Here is a 16,344-nt window from a genome sequence, read left to right as displayed (position 1 = left end):
CCCCAAATTTTGATTAAACAACAATGCTCTACATATGCTAAGCCTGAATTGATTGTACTGTGGTTTCGATGACATGTGGCATCAAGGGAATTCACGCCATGCTCTTCCAAAGGCTTAGCGCTGAGTGTTTCCTTTACGCAATAACACATGCATCGCACCTAACGGGCGGCTCGTCACGGCAGCTCAGCTCAGCTGCAATGATATCGCGAAGGTTCCCGATAGAGGATAAGAAAAGCAATTATCTGCTTCCCATTCGACGACAGCTGTCTTTACAAGTTCACACAAAGCCACATATGGCGTACGATGGAACTTGCGCTCACTGTTATGCCTCGTATTGCCCTTGAGATGTTAAAAGAGTTCTCGCAAAATATTTTTCCATTTCGCTGAACATCGTATTTCTCTGTGCGCTTTGCGCATTTCGACAGAAAAAAAAACATTTCACTCGAGTATTGTTGAATTTCCTCCTTAAAGAGTTCAGAGATGTCACGTCCCTCGCTTCGGCTGACTGGATAACGAAGAAGCACGTGGAAACAAAAAAGTTTGAACATTTATTCGTTGTTGTTACTGACATCAACATTGTACCAGGGAACGCCATCACGAAGTGGGTTAATTTACCTGAAATATAGACGCTACTCGCAGATCGTAAAGCAGCGGGACGACGACCAGCGACACCATGGCCGCTGACAATGGTATGCCAGCCAATGCCCAGTCAAGATGGAAGCCGTACGCGTAGTAGTGGCCTACGAAGCTAACAACGCCAACGGCGGTGGCCACTGACGCGAGCACAGATACTGCCAAAGCGGCAGCCGGTAGACTGCGACCCCCCAGGAAGGCCTCGAGAACCGCAGATTGGGTGCCTCTGTCACGAGCATCATCCTGAGGTTGAAAAGAAGTACAGGACACAGTTAAGCACGCTATTGTATTGTATAAGATATCCACGTTATTGTATTGTATAAGTAGGATGAAATGACACTCATATCGGAGAGTTGCTGGCTGGTTTGAGAGTCAATGCTCGTAACAAATCAACACAACGTTGAGCCTGGTACCATGAACCTCGCATTAGGTCGTTATTTTTCTGTCTTCGCTTGGCGGCCACGCACTGAAGTGTTCTCAACAGAAATCTGGATGAGATTTAGAACTGAGGTTAAACAGCGCTAAAAAGACGAGGACACAAGGAAACAAATACCACAGACATACCTTTCCTTGTGTCAGCGTCTTCTTCGCGCACTTTAACATCAGTTCTAAGTATGAGCCAACTAGCCCTCATCAAGAACTTACTACTACGTTGTACGATGTCATAAATGACTAAACAACTGAAACTCTAGCGCACTTCTCACTTGAGGTGACGTTAAAGAGAATTAATACCTCACGAATGATACAGGTGAATTACTGGTAAGAAAAGAAAATTATTAAACTCCCACTGTACAAAACAGCGCTTGTACCCACACCTGGACAAGGAAAAGATCAAGGTCGTAAATAACTTCTTGCAACTTCAGGTCTCTTCTTCTCTCGACAGAATGCTCTCGCTCCAACTTCAAACGTCTTGCTTGTCGCCACAGAATATTTCTGTTGAAACGGCATGACTTCAGCCATAATGTCAGAGGTGTCGGTCGCAGCTACAGTTACCGATGCCGTACCTCAGGAAGTTCTGTGATGCGACCCAAAATTCTATGGTTCAGGCATAAATACATGTCTTTCTCAACCGGGAATTACAAAAAACTAGTCTACTTCATGAGCAACTCTCTCGTAGAAGTATATATAATAATTCCGCAGAAATCACCATGGAGGAGAAGTGTTTCGTCCAAGCTCTGAATGTAGCAGCCGTGATTATCTTTATTCCTAGGCCTTAAATGCGCACCTACAGTGAAAAATACCAACTTCTAGAACGTGCGCTTTAGAATAATGTACTGAAACTTCACTGTCCATAAAAACAAATATTTTTTGATGATAGCGATTTTCAGCTTTGTTTCAACAGTACTTTGAGAAGTTCGCATTCTACGCTTTCTTATCAAATAATTTACTCATTATCGGCAAGGGAAAACACAGGACAGACAAGATGTGCTTTCGAGTTTTTGGGTCTTCGATTCTTTGCAACCTTTTTCCTTTATTAACGACTATGGCACAATTCCTAACATTTTACAATTAGAGAACTGTTGAAAACTGTCTGAACCTGCTGAGACTGGTGATCGGTTCGAGAAAGAACATGTTCTATTCCCCATAACAGCTGCTCGTAGAAACAGGCGGTTTCATACGTATTTAACTTTATTCGGTAGTACAAAAATATATGTCAATGATTTTGACATCTTGAACATCTCATCAAGAGACGCTCGAGCTGTCACAGACTCCGTAATTATAAATTAAGCTCTTCTGGTTTCCTTCTTCGTTCGTGCCTTTTTCTAACAATTCTGATTGCCCCAGTAAGCGTGACCATAAAATGGCACGCACGCACAGAGATCTTCGAAAGCAGTAGTCTACATTCGTTGACACTTCTAGAGAGGCATCCCATGGTCCATTTGGGGCGATGCAGATATTTGTTCGCACGGTAACAAACACCACCAAGTGAAAATCCGTCCCGTGCCAGCAACCACGGCTTCCCTGATAGTTATGTACGCCGTGTGTTTGCTCGGAACCGACAATTTGATCTGATTTTGGAGCTATGCGGTATCTCGGCACATAATGTTCATGAACGACGCCGTTTACAAAGATTGTCAAAGCGGCCGAGTTTGGTTGTTCTTCATAAAAACAGCAGCGCAAAATAACGGCAACACAAAGCAGAGAAGTACACAGGAGAGGCGCAGAACTAACTGACTGGTTTATGATTGGTCATGCTACCGGCATTTGCCACATCTTTAGATGATGCTGACTTCACAATTGTGCAGCTTCATACATCGGATGGAATACCGATGTTCATGATGTTTTCCTCCGCGGAGAGTTCCAATGAATTCACGTGCTTTTTTATCCACATCCCTGAAGATGACACGCGTTCGAAAGAGCGCGTGTCATCTGAGCTTCACTTTTAAGAGTTGAACGCTATAGCATCCAAAGATCTCTCACTTCTTCTCACGATCCCAGCGACTGCAACTTATGTAACGCTAATATTTGGCAGGAAATGCTAGCAGTGAACGCTATGCGTAAGGCGAGTTTTCTGGTAGAAACCGGACATCTTGCTTGGGACGATCGTTGAGATAGTGCAAACCCGCGCCATTAAATTGCATCATTTTCAGGTGCCCACTATAATTTCCCACTTTTAATAATTAAGACTAAATAGCTTTAACATAAAAGGCATGCACTGTGCGTGCTTTCTTTGATGACATTTCTTTGTAGGCTGTCATTCTTACAAATTCCGAGGAATTACTTTGCCAAGAATGTAAGCCAAGGTATGAGCAACTTTATGATGAGGGGTGTTTCAATGTAACTCACATATACCGAGTGTCATATAGCAAGGTGTTATATATACACATACCTCAATATATACGAAAATTTACGCTCACATGCAACTCCGCTGACGCCGACACCGACGCCGGATCGCGTCAAAATGATTTACAGCTCGGTGAACTACAATGTGCTGTCAGCATATTGCCGCAGCACATTTTTTACAACAATACGGTTGCAATTATTCTTACACGAACGTGTGGCTAGGCGATTTGATGCATACTGGCAAACAGTTTTATAACTGCGCAAACACACGACCACACAGAGAGCACACAAGGACAGCGCCCGTCCTTGTGTGTTCTCTCTGTGGTCGTTTCTTTGCACAGATAAAAACTGAAATTCTTCATTGTAGAACCAGACCCTCTTATTCAGTAAAATCTCAAAATAATTCGACGCAGTATGTTTAAGGATACCATAAATATGAGCAAGATTGCGAGTTCTTTTTACTACAGGGGCCTCTGTTATAAGGCAATCGGCTGCTCGTCCGCAGGGAGTTTGAAGCGCTCTTGAAGGTCGAAATGCTCTGTGTGCTGGCATAGACTAAACATGATCTGAAACAACCACCAGTTTGCGACATATTGGCAAACGAATTTCGCACGCATTTCGCACGAATGTTTACATCGGACACAGTATCAGGCGACATGGAGTCGACGCATATTAAATTTCACGTAGGCCGTTCCAATGAGTAAATTGAAAGTTTCGTGATGTTTGGGTGAGAAAAGTACGCATAAAACACTGTTAGCGCACAATTGTTTTACCTCGCTTTCGACATTCCCATACTAATTGCCCAACCAGAGCCTATGAGAGCTCACAAAATGCGGCTAATTTTTTTACGGTAAATGCGCACCTACCTGACGCCCGCTCCCCCTGAAGGAGAAGTAGAGTCCTACGAAGTATCCTACCGCCGTCAGGACACAGAACACTGCAATGTCAGCAATGCCGAGACTATCCGCGACGAACACGTCACTCGCCGCTGATTCCGTCATGTATGCAGACAGGGACCGCTAGCTGGAAATCAGCTGCCCCGATACCCCGACACAATTCGAACGGTCAAAAGCAGCAGGCTTCAATTTCGCGCGAGGCGAATAATGAAGCTAAGCTGGTAATTTCACGTTGTGGCGCATGCACACTGCTCTGCAGGCAAAAGTGATTAGACCGAATGGCACAGCCTCTCGACGAACTCGGGTCCCTTTCTCTCGGCGTGCGCCTGTATCGAGCGCTTCAGGTGCGAAACAGTCGGCACATGTGGTTCGAAACAGCACGGTGACTAACGTGTTGGAATGCAGTTCTGAAACCTTCGATATGAACGATGGCTTTCGGGAGGGAGAGGTGGTGAAGCGTCGCAGTCGTTTCAGGACTTTGAAAAGTAAAACCACAGCCCCGACTCGCATCTAACAATGCTTGTCCTGTCGTCTGCTGGTGCATGCGGCATGTGAATTATTATCATGGCAACGAGGGATATGGTCGTGTATACGTGACAGGGTGGGTTGCGAGCGTTATCTCGTGGATAAAAAGAAATTAACGGAGCAGCTGTCGTATGATTAGGCTGCGCTAAATTCCTTCCATGTGCTCTGGCTGCTTTCAGTCTCCAAGTGCCACAGCAAAACACATTGTGGGAATGAAGGGTGCAAAGCATGGGATTTACTGAAAGAAGTAATAAAGAAAATGTTTGTACGAAGAGGTAGTATGACGTGCACTTCGTGCAAATAAGCGCCTGAAAGTGACTCAGTACACCGGGGATCATTAATTTTCGCAATGTTATTGGCAACTGTAATACTAGATACTGGTTTTGAGAACATAATAAAATTTCAAAGCTGTAACCACAAATTGCGCAACAAATGGCTGAGCTCTTTCATCACTTCCTTTAGTACATTTTTCAAAAAGATGAGCCGATGATATCAGTCCCCGTCAATGTTGCCCACTTTCAACATATTTAATTGGTCCTTTTTTTATGCAACTATTATTATTATAGTATACACTTGCGTCCTCTTTGGCTTAAAAGGCTTCATAAGCAGCTTGACTGGACAAGGAGGCATTGTACATGGCAGCGCGATAACGCCTGGTACTTTGTAACGTACGTAGTAAGGAATCAACAAACTAAAGTAGTTCAAAACGTGCAAAAACAAGTAGCATAGTCAAAAAAGATGAATTTACACCATCATGTGATAAGAGCCGCATGCCCAGGTACCTACACCAGGCATAACGCACTGTCCAGGGCCACTCTCTCTGCAGCCGACCTGGTTCATCTATTGCAGGCTTGAGAGCAGCCCAATAAGAGGGCGCAAGCGCCCGTCACGTGGTATCTTTATCATATTTCAGAGGCTTTCTTTTGAACGTGGAAAAGAGGACCACGTGAGATATATCGTGTTAGAAACAATTTATTGAGAGGTGTCTCAAGGTGCTCTACAACTATGCGTTTCACGCTTGGGGTCTGAAGCCAATACTTAAAAGGTTGATTAATTAAACATAACTAGTCCTTAAGTTAACGGGGAAATAAAAAATAGCCTGAGTAATTCTAGGCCAGTGCCAATGTAATGCATTCGGTTAAACTCACGTTCGGAGTGCCTTTCATTTTTAAAATTTTGGTTCAAATTATGTGGACAACTTGTACGTTGATAAGAGCCGGACAGGCCGCCATTAGAATATGAACCTGGCAGCGTTTAACGCTAGAACGTTATCTAGTGAGGCGAGTCTAGCAGTGCTATTGGAGGAATTAGAGGGCAGTAAATGGGATATCACAGGGCTCAGTGAAGTTAGGAGGCCAAAAGAAGCATATACAGTGCTAAAAAGCGGGCACGTCCTGTGCTACCGGTGCTTAGCGGAGAGAAGAGAACTAGGCGTCGGATTCCTGATTAATAAGAATATAGCTGATAACATACATGAATTCTATAGCATTAACGAGAGGGTGGCTGGTCTTGTTGTGAAACTTAATAAGAGGCACAAAATGAAGATTGTACAGGTCTACGCCGCTACATCCAGTCATGATGACCAGGAAGTCGAAAGCTTCTATGAAGACGTGGAATCGGCGATGGGTAGAGTGAAAACTAAATACAGTATAGTAATGGGCGACTTTAATGCCAAGGTAGGCAAGAAGCAGGCTGGAGACGAGGCAGTGGGGGAATATGGCATAGGCACTAGGAATATCAGGGGAGAGTTATTTGTAGAGTTTGCGGACCAGAATAATATGAGGATAATGAATACCTTCTTCCGCAAGCGGGATAGGCGAAAGTGGACGTGGAGGAGCCCGAACGGCGAGACTAGAAATGAAATAGACTTCATACTCTCTGCTAACCCTGGCATCATACATGATGTGGACGTGCTCGGCAAGGTGCGCTGCAGTGACCACAGGATGGTAAGAACACGAATTAGCCTAGACCTGAGAAGGGAACGGAAGAAACTAGTACATAAGAAGAGGATCAATGAGTTCGCGTAAGAGGGAAAATAGAGGAATTCCAGATCAAGCTACAGTACAGGTATTCGGCTTTAACTCAGGAAGAGGACCTTAGTGTTGAAGCAATGAACAACAATCTTGTGGGCATCATTTAGCAGTGTGCAATGGAAGTCGATGGTAACTCCGTTAGGCAGGATGCCAGTAAACTATCGCAGGAGACGAAAGATCTGATCAAGAAACGCCAATGTATGAAAGCCTCTAACCCTACAGCTAGAGTAGAACTGGCAGAACTTTCGAAGTTAATCAACAAGCATAAGACAGCTGACATAAGGAAGTATAATATGGATAGAATTGAACATGCTCTCAGCAACGGAGGAAGCCTAAAAACAGTGAAGAAGAAACTAGGAATTGGCAAGAACCAGATGCATGCGTTAAGAGACAAAGCCGGCAATATCATTACTAATATGGATGAGATAGTTCAAGTGGCTGAGGAGTTCTATAGAGATTTACACAGTACCAGTGGCACCCATGACGATAATGGAAGAGAAAATAGTCTAGAGGAATTCGAAATACCACAGATGACGCCGGAAGAAGTAAAGAAAGCCTTGGGAGATATGCAAAGGGGGAAGGCAGCTGGGGAGGATCAGGTAACAGCAGATTTGTGTAAGGATGGTGGGCAGATTGTTCTAGAGAAACTGGCCACCCTGTATACGCAATGCCTCATAACGACGAGAGTACCGGAATCTTGGAAAAACGCTAACATAATCCTAATCCAAAAGAAGGGGGACGCCAAAGACTTGAAAAATTATAGACCGATCAGCTAACTGTCCGTTGCCTACAAACTATTTACTAAGGAAATCGCAAATAGAATCAGGAACACCTTAGAGTTCTGTCAAGCAAAGGACCAGGCAGGATTCCGTAAAGGCTACTCAACAATAAATCATATTCACACTATCAATCAGGTGATAGAGAAATGTGCGGAATATAACCAACCCTTATATATAGCTTTCATTCATTACGAGAAAGTATTTGATTCTGTCGAAACCTCAGCAGTCATGGAGGCATTACGGAATCAGGGTGTAGACGAGCCGTATGTAAAAATACTGAAAGATATCCATAGCGGCTCCACATCCACCGTAGTCCGCCATAAAGAAAGCAACAAAATCCCAATAAAGAAAGGCGTCAGGCAGGGAGATACGATCTCTCCAATGTTATTCACAGCCTGTTTACAGGATGCATTCAGAGACCTGTATTGGGAGGAAATGGGGATAAAAGTTAATGGAGAATACCTTAGTAACTTGCGATTCGCTGATGATATTGCCTTGCTTAGTAACTCAGGGGACCAACTGCAATGCATGCTCCCTGACCTGGAGAGGCAAAGCAGTAGAATGGGTCTAAAAATTAATCTGCAGAAAACTAAAGTATTGTTTAACAGTCTCGGAAGAGAACAGCAATTTACAATAGGAGCGAGGCACTGGAAGTCGTAAGGGAATACATCTACTTAGGACAGGTAGTGGCTGCGGATCCGGATCATGAGACGGAAATAATCAGAAGAATAAGAATGGGCTGGGGTGCGTTTGGCAGGCATTCTCAGATCATGAACAGCAGGTTGCCGTTATCCCTCAAGAGAAAAGTGTATAACAGCTGTGTCTTACCAGTACTCACCTACGGGGCAGAAACCTGGAGGCTTACGAAAAGGGTTCTACTCACATTGAGGACGACGCAACGAGCTATGGAAAGAAGAATGATAGGTGTAACGTTGAGGGAAAAGAAAAGAGCAGATTGGGTGAGGGAACAAACGCGAATTATTGACATCTTAGTGGAAATCAAGAAAAAGAAATGGTCCTGGGCAGGACATGTAATGAGGAGGGAAGATAACCGATGGTCATTAAGGGTTACGGACTGGTTTCCAAGGGAAGGGAAGCGTAGCAGGGGGCGGAAGAAAGTTAGGTGGGCGGATGAGATTAAGAAGTTTACAGGGACGGAATGGCCACAATTAGTACATGACCGGGGTTGTTGGAGAAATATGGGAGGGGCCTTTGCCCTGCAGTGGGCGTAACCAGGGTGATGATGATGATGAAGAGCCGAAAATCGATCTGGTGAACTTAAACGAAATTGTGCGGCGGCTTGCATAGAACCGCTGACAAGGTGTGCAAAAAGAGGTACTTAATTCCATACGTTGTACGTGTGAGACGTCAGTAGCGCGAGAGAGAAGAGCGCACGGAGACAAAGGTGGCTGAAGAGGAGCCGTAGGAGGCAAGCGTCCCCCCCCCCTCACCCCGTCTAGGGAACGCTCTCGCTGGAGCAGCCGCTTCCACTCCCGGCAATGTGCGTCATCAAGACAACGAGGATCAAGCAGAAGCAGGAGTCGCTACCGCTCCAGGGGGCCGCAGGTGCGCTTCTCGTCTGGTGGAGGCACTGACTCCTGGGCTGACAAGAAGGGCGCAGCCCAGCTGCAGCAAAGAGAGGTTCGCAGTCCAGAGAGGGATAGAACATTGTGATTAGAAAATGAGAGTAGCAGAGTCAGGGCGGCGGTCGACAGGCTTGTATACACTACAGCTAGCTGAGCTCCGCAGGGAAATCACTCGTGACATGCCCGCTTCATCTGAGCGTGCGTCGGTTAATGAGGGTCCGAAGTCTATGGAGGTGGTAACGCTAGAAGGTGGGGCCCCCGAGTTTCACGCTCCCATAAAGAGGACCCTCAGTCAGTCTAACCAGTTGCAAACCAAGGCGAAGTCTGAGATTAAGAAGGCCCTCTCCGCCAATAACGGTAGCACCAGACAAATCAACGACCGACTCACCCGTATTGAGTGTTGCAAGGAGAATTCGGGAATCAGGCCGCAGAAGAATGAGCGCATCTTAATGACATGGTAGTTTCCGTCATGGTGAAAATATGTCCGAAAACACTACCAATGCAGGGCAGGTCTCTCAGTAACTGTCAACAGAATATGATATCTCCATATAATCATCATGGCGCCAGATAATAGGCATTGAAGAGGGCGATAAGTCCTAAAAAGGGTGTCCTCCTGCAGCTAATTAAATCAGAGGCTGAGAAAACACACGCAATAATGCTGCAAGAAACACTATCGATTTTTCCTTCGCCAGCTACAAGGTGAAGTCTTTTCGAGGAGATAGAGGAAGGGATGTCTCCATTCAGAAAAAGAGGAAAATTCCTTATGTCCTACATGAACTCCACACGCTACGCAGTAATGTTGAATTTATTGCGGTTGAGATTCTTCTCAACAGTTACGTAGGCAATGGCAGAATCATATTTTTCCTCAATTTGTACAGCAGTCTTAAGGATTCCAGACACTGCTTCAAATCCATCATAACCATGGTCACTAAGCTTGCTATGGAGGCTGCTCTGCTTTATCAGGCGTAGGGATAATCCTACTCCACCAGGAAAGGGGTGAAGCTGTGGACGCATGCTACGGGCCGTAGTCTAACTTATTACAGACCCCGAACATAGTCTAGAACATAGTCTTCGGGACGTAGTCTAAGTTATTAGAGACCTGAACATCCAACTAGATGTGGCACGTCCTCGTGCAAGGAGTCTACTTCCAACTTAACTTTTGTCAGGTGGATCGCGGAGTGCATTTGGGACAGTTCTAACATTGATCTGCACAGTGACCATTACATATCAAGAATCAAATTCTACATAGACGCTATAAAGCTAAGTGAGTATATAGTGATTGATTGCGACAAGTTCCGTAAATAGAGAACCACCCAAAGCTCACCCCCAGCTACGGCTGATGCGCCGCTCGAAAGCTGGGTAAGGCAACTCGGATCTCACATTAGGGCGTCGGATAGGGTTATTGTCACGACGTCCAAACGGATAAGACCGAATTCAGGCTCGCTCACCTCGCCGAGCCCAAGTAATCTATATTAGCACGGCAATAATAATAATATTTGGGGTTTTACGTGCCAAAACCACTTTCTGTTTATGAGGCACGCCGTAGTGGAGGACTCCGGAAATTTTGACCACCTGGGGTTCTTTAACGAGCACCTAAATCAAAGCACACGGGTGTTTTCGCATTTCGCCCCCATCGAAATGCGGCCGCCGTGGCCGGGATTCAATCCCCGACCTCGTGCTCAGCAGCCCAACACCATAGCCACTGAGCAACCACGGCGGGTATATTAGCACGGTGGAAAGTTAAACGGCTGAAGAGGAGACTTATGAAGAGAACAGCAATATTGGATAAGAAAATCAACAAACATAGCAGAGTTCTATGTATACAGCTGTGGGACGAGATGTGTCTCTCTCTGGATGGCAGACTCCGCAAAGACGGTGGCTGGGACCTCCTGAAACATCTCTTGGATGAGAGCGGCTCCAAGTCAGAACCCGCTTAAAGGTCGCTACTATGCACAATTAATCACAAGGCGAGAAAAGAAATGGCGGATGACAAGCTGTCGCATGACCTAGATACTCAGAACTTCCCGCTCAAGGGGATGCAATCGTTCACCCCCTTTCAGACGGATGCTCGAGGTGTACCATTCCCGCCCTTGACGAAGATTTCTCGGCGGGTGAAAGTCGCCTTGAGATTCAGGAACTTAACAGTAGATCTACAGCTGACCACGATGCGATCTCCAACAGAGTTCTGCGCAACCTCGCAAATAGCTCTGGCAGTTACATAGCCAGGCAAATAAATAGAATCTGGAAAGAGGGCTGCGTTCTGAAAGAATGGAAACACCCACGTTCGGTACTCATTCCCAAGCAGGCAAACCTCTTGGGCTTGCAAACCTAGGATCAATCTCTCTGACGTCGTGCCTCGGTGAGGTCGCGGAACATGTAGTGCTCAACCGGCTCTAGAACTATGCGGACGTGAACGAACTTTTTCAGTACACCATGATCGGGTCAGGCCCGGACTTTCAACTCAAGATTCTATCCTTAGAATTAAGAAGAGGCTCATAGAAAGGGTCTCTAGCGATACAAGGGCCATATTCGGCCTTGATGTTGAGAAGGATTTCGACACTGTGCGCCACACGGCAATCCTTTAGGCCATTTGGCATCTTAATCTTGAACGCTTTTCCTGCTATATTCGATCTTTTCTGAGTGGCAGAACCGCTTCCTTGAACATTGGTGTCTTGAAATCAGAACATTATGAGCTAGGTGACTGGGGCACTCCACAGGGCTCGGTATTGTCTCCGTTCCTGTTCAATATAGTCATGGCCAAGCTGGCCAAAACAAGTCCTAGGACTAAATAACGGATCGAATGGCTTGAATATACAAATGGTAACTGGCAAAGTGTAAAATGTTTTAGGAATGTTTCGACGCATTGTCAATAGAAATAGAGGCATAAGCGATAAATGTGCCATTGGCTTATTCACGCTTTCGTCCTTTGTCATATCATTTGTGCTGCGGCTATGCTCGATTAGAAGAAAACAGAGGAGAAATGCCGCCGTACCGCCATCCATCGAGTCCTCAAGGTAGCCCTTCAAAGTAACCGTTCGACGCATCCACATATCTCTTTTGGAAACTGAGAGTGCACAATACTCTTGCCGAAATCCCTGAAGCTCAGCGCACAGCGCAGGTCATCCGGTTGTCGAGCACCAGAGTGCGCAGGGACATCCTGGTCATTCTTGGAATTTTTAATGAACGCGATAAGGATAACGTCAGACAACTTAGCAAAGAAATCAAGGACGCGAATGTGGTTCGCCCCTTTTCCAGGAACGTCCATGCCGTCTTTGTAGGCATGGGCATTGCAGGCATTCTCAGATCATCAACAGCAGGTTGCCATTATCCTTCAAGAGAAAAGTGTATAATAGCTGTGTCTTACCAGTACTCACCTACGGGGCAGAAACCTGGAGACTTAAGAAAAGGGTTCTACTTAAATTGAGGACGACGCAACGAGCTATGGAAAGAAGGATGACTGGTGTAACGTTAAAGGATAACAAAAGAGCAGATTGGGTGAGGGAACAAACGCGAGTTAATGACATCTTAGTTGAAATCAAGAAAAAAATGGGCATGAGCAGGACATGTAATGAGGAGGGAAGATAACTGATTGTCATTAATGGTCACGGACTGGTTTCCAAGGGAAGGGAAGCGTAGCAGGGGGCGGCAGAAGGTTAGGTGGGCGGATGAGGTTAAGAAGTTTACAGGGACGACATGGCCACAATTAGTACATGACCGAGGTAGTTGGAGAAGTATGGTAGAGATCTTTGCCCTGCAGTGAGCGTAACCAGGCTGATGATGATGATTATGAAGATGATGATGATGATAGACACCCACGAACGAGGCTGCAACGCACTCTGTTTACAACAAGAATCTGGAGGTGGCCAAACAAATGGCCATTGCACTCGCTCTGCTAGATCCACACCGCTCGGTAATCTACAGTGATTCTAGGGTAGCACTAGCGCATTTGCTAGTAGAGTGCTAGATTCGAATGTTTTCAAGTTACTCAAAGGTACATTCATTAGTCTCCACTCTATAGTTAGGTTCCCTGCCCATATGGGCAATTTCGTGGGAGGACAGCGGAACCTTAACGAATCCACTCATAGGGCCGTGCGAGGACTGGCCAACCGCGGTTCCCTGCAGACCCCCTCTTCTCCTCCTAAGGCCTTTAAAGATCAACTTCAGTCATATAATGAGCTCATCAGGCACTTCTATTTAGGATGTAGAGAATTGTCTCTTCCAAACATGGGACTTAGCAGGGCGCAGTCAGTCACTCTCCTCTTGCGACAAACGAAATCGTACCCCATCCCTTGGCGTATGAGCCAAATCGTCCCGGATGGCAACGGACCATTCAATTGTGCACAGTGTGGTGGACATGTGAGCTTGGGACACATGTTGTACGGATGCGCGACGCAGGCTTCCTATCTGAAGGACAAGAGCAAGCGCACGCCGCTCTTACGATCAGCGAGCCACAAGGCCAACTCTCACTTGTCCGGAAGGCCTGCGAAGCGGCGGAGAACCTAGGGCTCCCTATCCCGACTGGGAGGTGCCCTCCACACCTTGACGAACAGTCGGGTTGAGACAAGATGAGACACTGAGTGTGCGCAGTGAGTTTGGGAGAAGACAAGGGTTCTACGGGAAGGACACTGGTGCAGCTAGGAAGTGCAGTGCACGTGATAACGGGCTCACCTGTCTCACCGAAGTGTTGCCGCAAGATCTCACTAGGAACAAGTGCACTGACGTGGGTCTTGCAATGCCGCCATAGTTTCTCACTATATTACCTAGAGGGAAATGTGGCGCTGCTGCGCTGTGGTATGCATGGGAATGCCGGTAAGTTGGGACTTCGGATTGGCATCGTTATCGAAGAGCCAGGCAAGCACCGTTCCGTATCCCACAATGATTATTTTCTATTAAACAACAAGTAAAAATGTGTTTTTGTTTTATTATTACACAGAAACATGTTTTGCTTAACTATGAGAACTTGTTGTTGCATGTACATACATATGAAACGCAAAAAGTATCAGTGGGCCGCTAAAGTTGGAGGACAGACGACAAGATTCGTGCTCCCTTTGGAACACCTTGTCCTCTGTTCCTGGTTTTCCTCGCTTGTTTATGCATTGTAGGTGAGTAAACTTCGTTGGGAGATCTAATATTCGTGAATGGAAACATTTTATGAAGATTTCAGTTTAAGAACACGTTATTTGTATAGCCATATCCACGTTCTAGACGAAGCTTCTTACAACAGCAGCCAACACAAGCCTTGCAGACAAATATATTGTCATTCCCATAACGGCACAGCGCCCCTTAGGAAACTCCCATAGACGGTGGCGTCAGATTTCCCTCTAGGTATGGTAGTCAGCAACTGGGCCTGACGCGAAGGCACAGATCGCGGCGGTAGTGTCTCCACGGCGTCTACTCGGGACGCTTTGTAACTCGGGTGGAGCGCACGCCGACGCTGCGGCACGCTCGGGCATGGATTCAAGGTGGTCCTTGCTGAGAAGTAGAAGGCTCACCAAATGTGTAGTTCATGGGGCGAGTTGTGGGACGGGAGGTTGGTTGCCGTCGTCGGATTAACGAGACGCGGGAAGTGCAGCTGTCATATTATCTCCCCACAGTGGCTCCTGTGATTTGCGAGCAGTCAGGCAGTTCTTACCAGACCCCGATGGAGAACAGCACAGCGTATACGTTCAGCCGCTCCTGCAGAAGCGCCAGCCATAGAATGAGACTGTGGCGTGCTGTGTAGGTGATGGGGAAATTATACGCCCAAATGTTGAAAGAAGGCGGTCTTGAGGCCCTCGTACATGTTCTGGTCTGGTGACGGACGCTCAAGGCGAGAGAAGTCTGTGGGAATTTCTTGAATTAGAAGCAAGCACCGCCTGAGCAGCGACAACACATCTATACCTGCGCCAACCACAGGATAGGGTTGTGTGAATGGTAGGGCGACAATTGCTACAAGCGGGGCTTGGTAGATGGCGATGCTGAACCGGCCCTTGCGGGTGATCTCATTATCGCGTCCAGGTCATCACTGTCGTCAACCGAGTAGTCGAGGCGGAGCGCCCGACAAAAAGGACCAACGTAGCAGGCTTCTACACGCTTAAACAAAATTACGCCCTTTGGGTCGTATGTTGCCGCACCACAATAATCGCCATCTGTCTTGTCCGCATTTCCTTTCTTTAAAGGGAAGCTAAAACGGTTTTCAATTTCCATGAATTGCTGGGATTGGGAAGAACAGACCTAATATCTTACGGCTTCAAAATTTTTTTCTTCGTTTTGGTAATATAAGGGCCGGAAATCGCTTTCTAAATCACCCCCGCGGACACGCCCCCATCGCTTCCCGGAGCGCCGGGTGAGGTGGTTGCCAGAGGGGAGAACCGGCGAGAATGACGTCATTCGCGGGGACCGAGCTGCCGGACCGGCGTGCTGGCATGCCTCTTTCCGTCCTGCGCTTTACTGAACGACGCTACGAGAGATCTGCCGCCGCCGCCGCCGCCGCCGCCGCCACTCTCGTTTGTTTTCTTTTGCGATTTTCGTAAACTGTTCTTTCCTTCTGTGCTGCGTGAGTGCCTACAGCCAAGGGCGCCCAACATGCCCTCGTTCTGTGCAGCATTCGGCTGCGCGAACACAGGCGGGCGAGACGATGTGGTGTTTCACAGGTTCCAGAAGGACAAGAAGCTTGCAGCGCAGTGGGCCCGTGCGGTGAGGAGAGATAAGTTCGCGCCGACGAAATCAACTGTGCTGTGCTCGGACGAATTCCTTGATAGCCGGATAGCCTTACGACAAATGCGGAAACGTGTTGTTGCTAGCGTTGCTATACTCCGTTTTATACATCAGGTGCAACGCTGTGGAGGCTTGAGATACTTCTTGCAGTGGCTGCGTTCGCACTTAGAAAAAGTTTGGTGTTTCTTGACCCGATTTTTTAGAATATTTTCCATATATAAGCTCAGTTTTGAATGAAAAAAAAATTTACCCATAGAAACAATCCGTGTACTTATACGGCTGCTAACTCGTTCTTTTAAATCAATTTTCTTTTCGGCATTTTTTAATTGCAGCTGGTTGCGGCAGCTTCACGTGCATGCTCGCGCGAGCAAACGCCGCTGGCACACTGCGAAGCATAGACGGAAACGCGCAG

The 16,344-nt window shown here is 46.7% G+C and overlaps 1 protein-coding gene across 2 annotated transcripts in view; it reads right to left on the bottom strand.

The window, feature by feature from the left end:
- Positions 1-4,732, bottom strand: part of LOC142564968 (sodium/iodide cotransporter-like) — a 58,695-nt gene extending 53,963 nt beyond the window's left edge. The window contains exons 1-2 of one of the 2 annotated variants that reach the window (XM_075676194.1): positions 4,284-4,732; positions 616-876 (exon numbers count right to left, since the gene is read on the bottom strand). In XM_075676194.1, coding sequence (XP_075532309.1) covers positions 616-876; positions 4,284-4,418 — 396 coding nt within the window. In that variant the 5' untranslated portion in view covers positions 4,419-4,732. The remainder of the gene's footprint in view (positions 1-615; positions 877-4,283) is intronic. The other variant, XM_075676193.1, reaches the window with a different exon arrangement.
- Positions 4,733-16,344: the final 11,612 nt, after the last annotated feature.

The sequence above is a fragment of the Dermacentor variabilis genome, chromosome 11 (genome assembly GCF_050947875.1).
Source record: "Dermacentor variabilis isolate Ectoservices chromosome 11, ASM5094787v1, whole genome shotgun sequence".
Classification (NCBI taxonomy): Eukaryota; Metazoa; Arthropoda; class Arachnida; order Ixodida; family Ixodidae; genus Dermacentor; species Dermacentor variabilis.
This window is presented reverse-complemented; position numbering and strand designations above follow the sequence as displayed.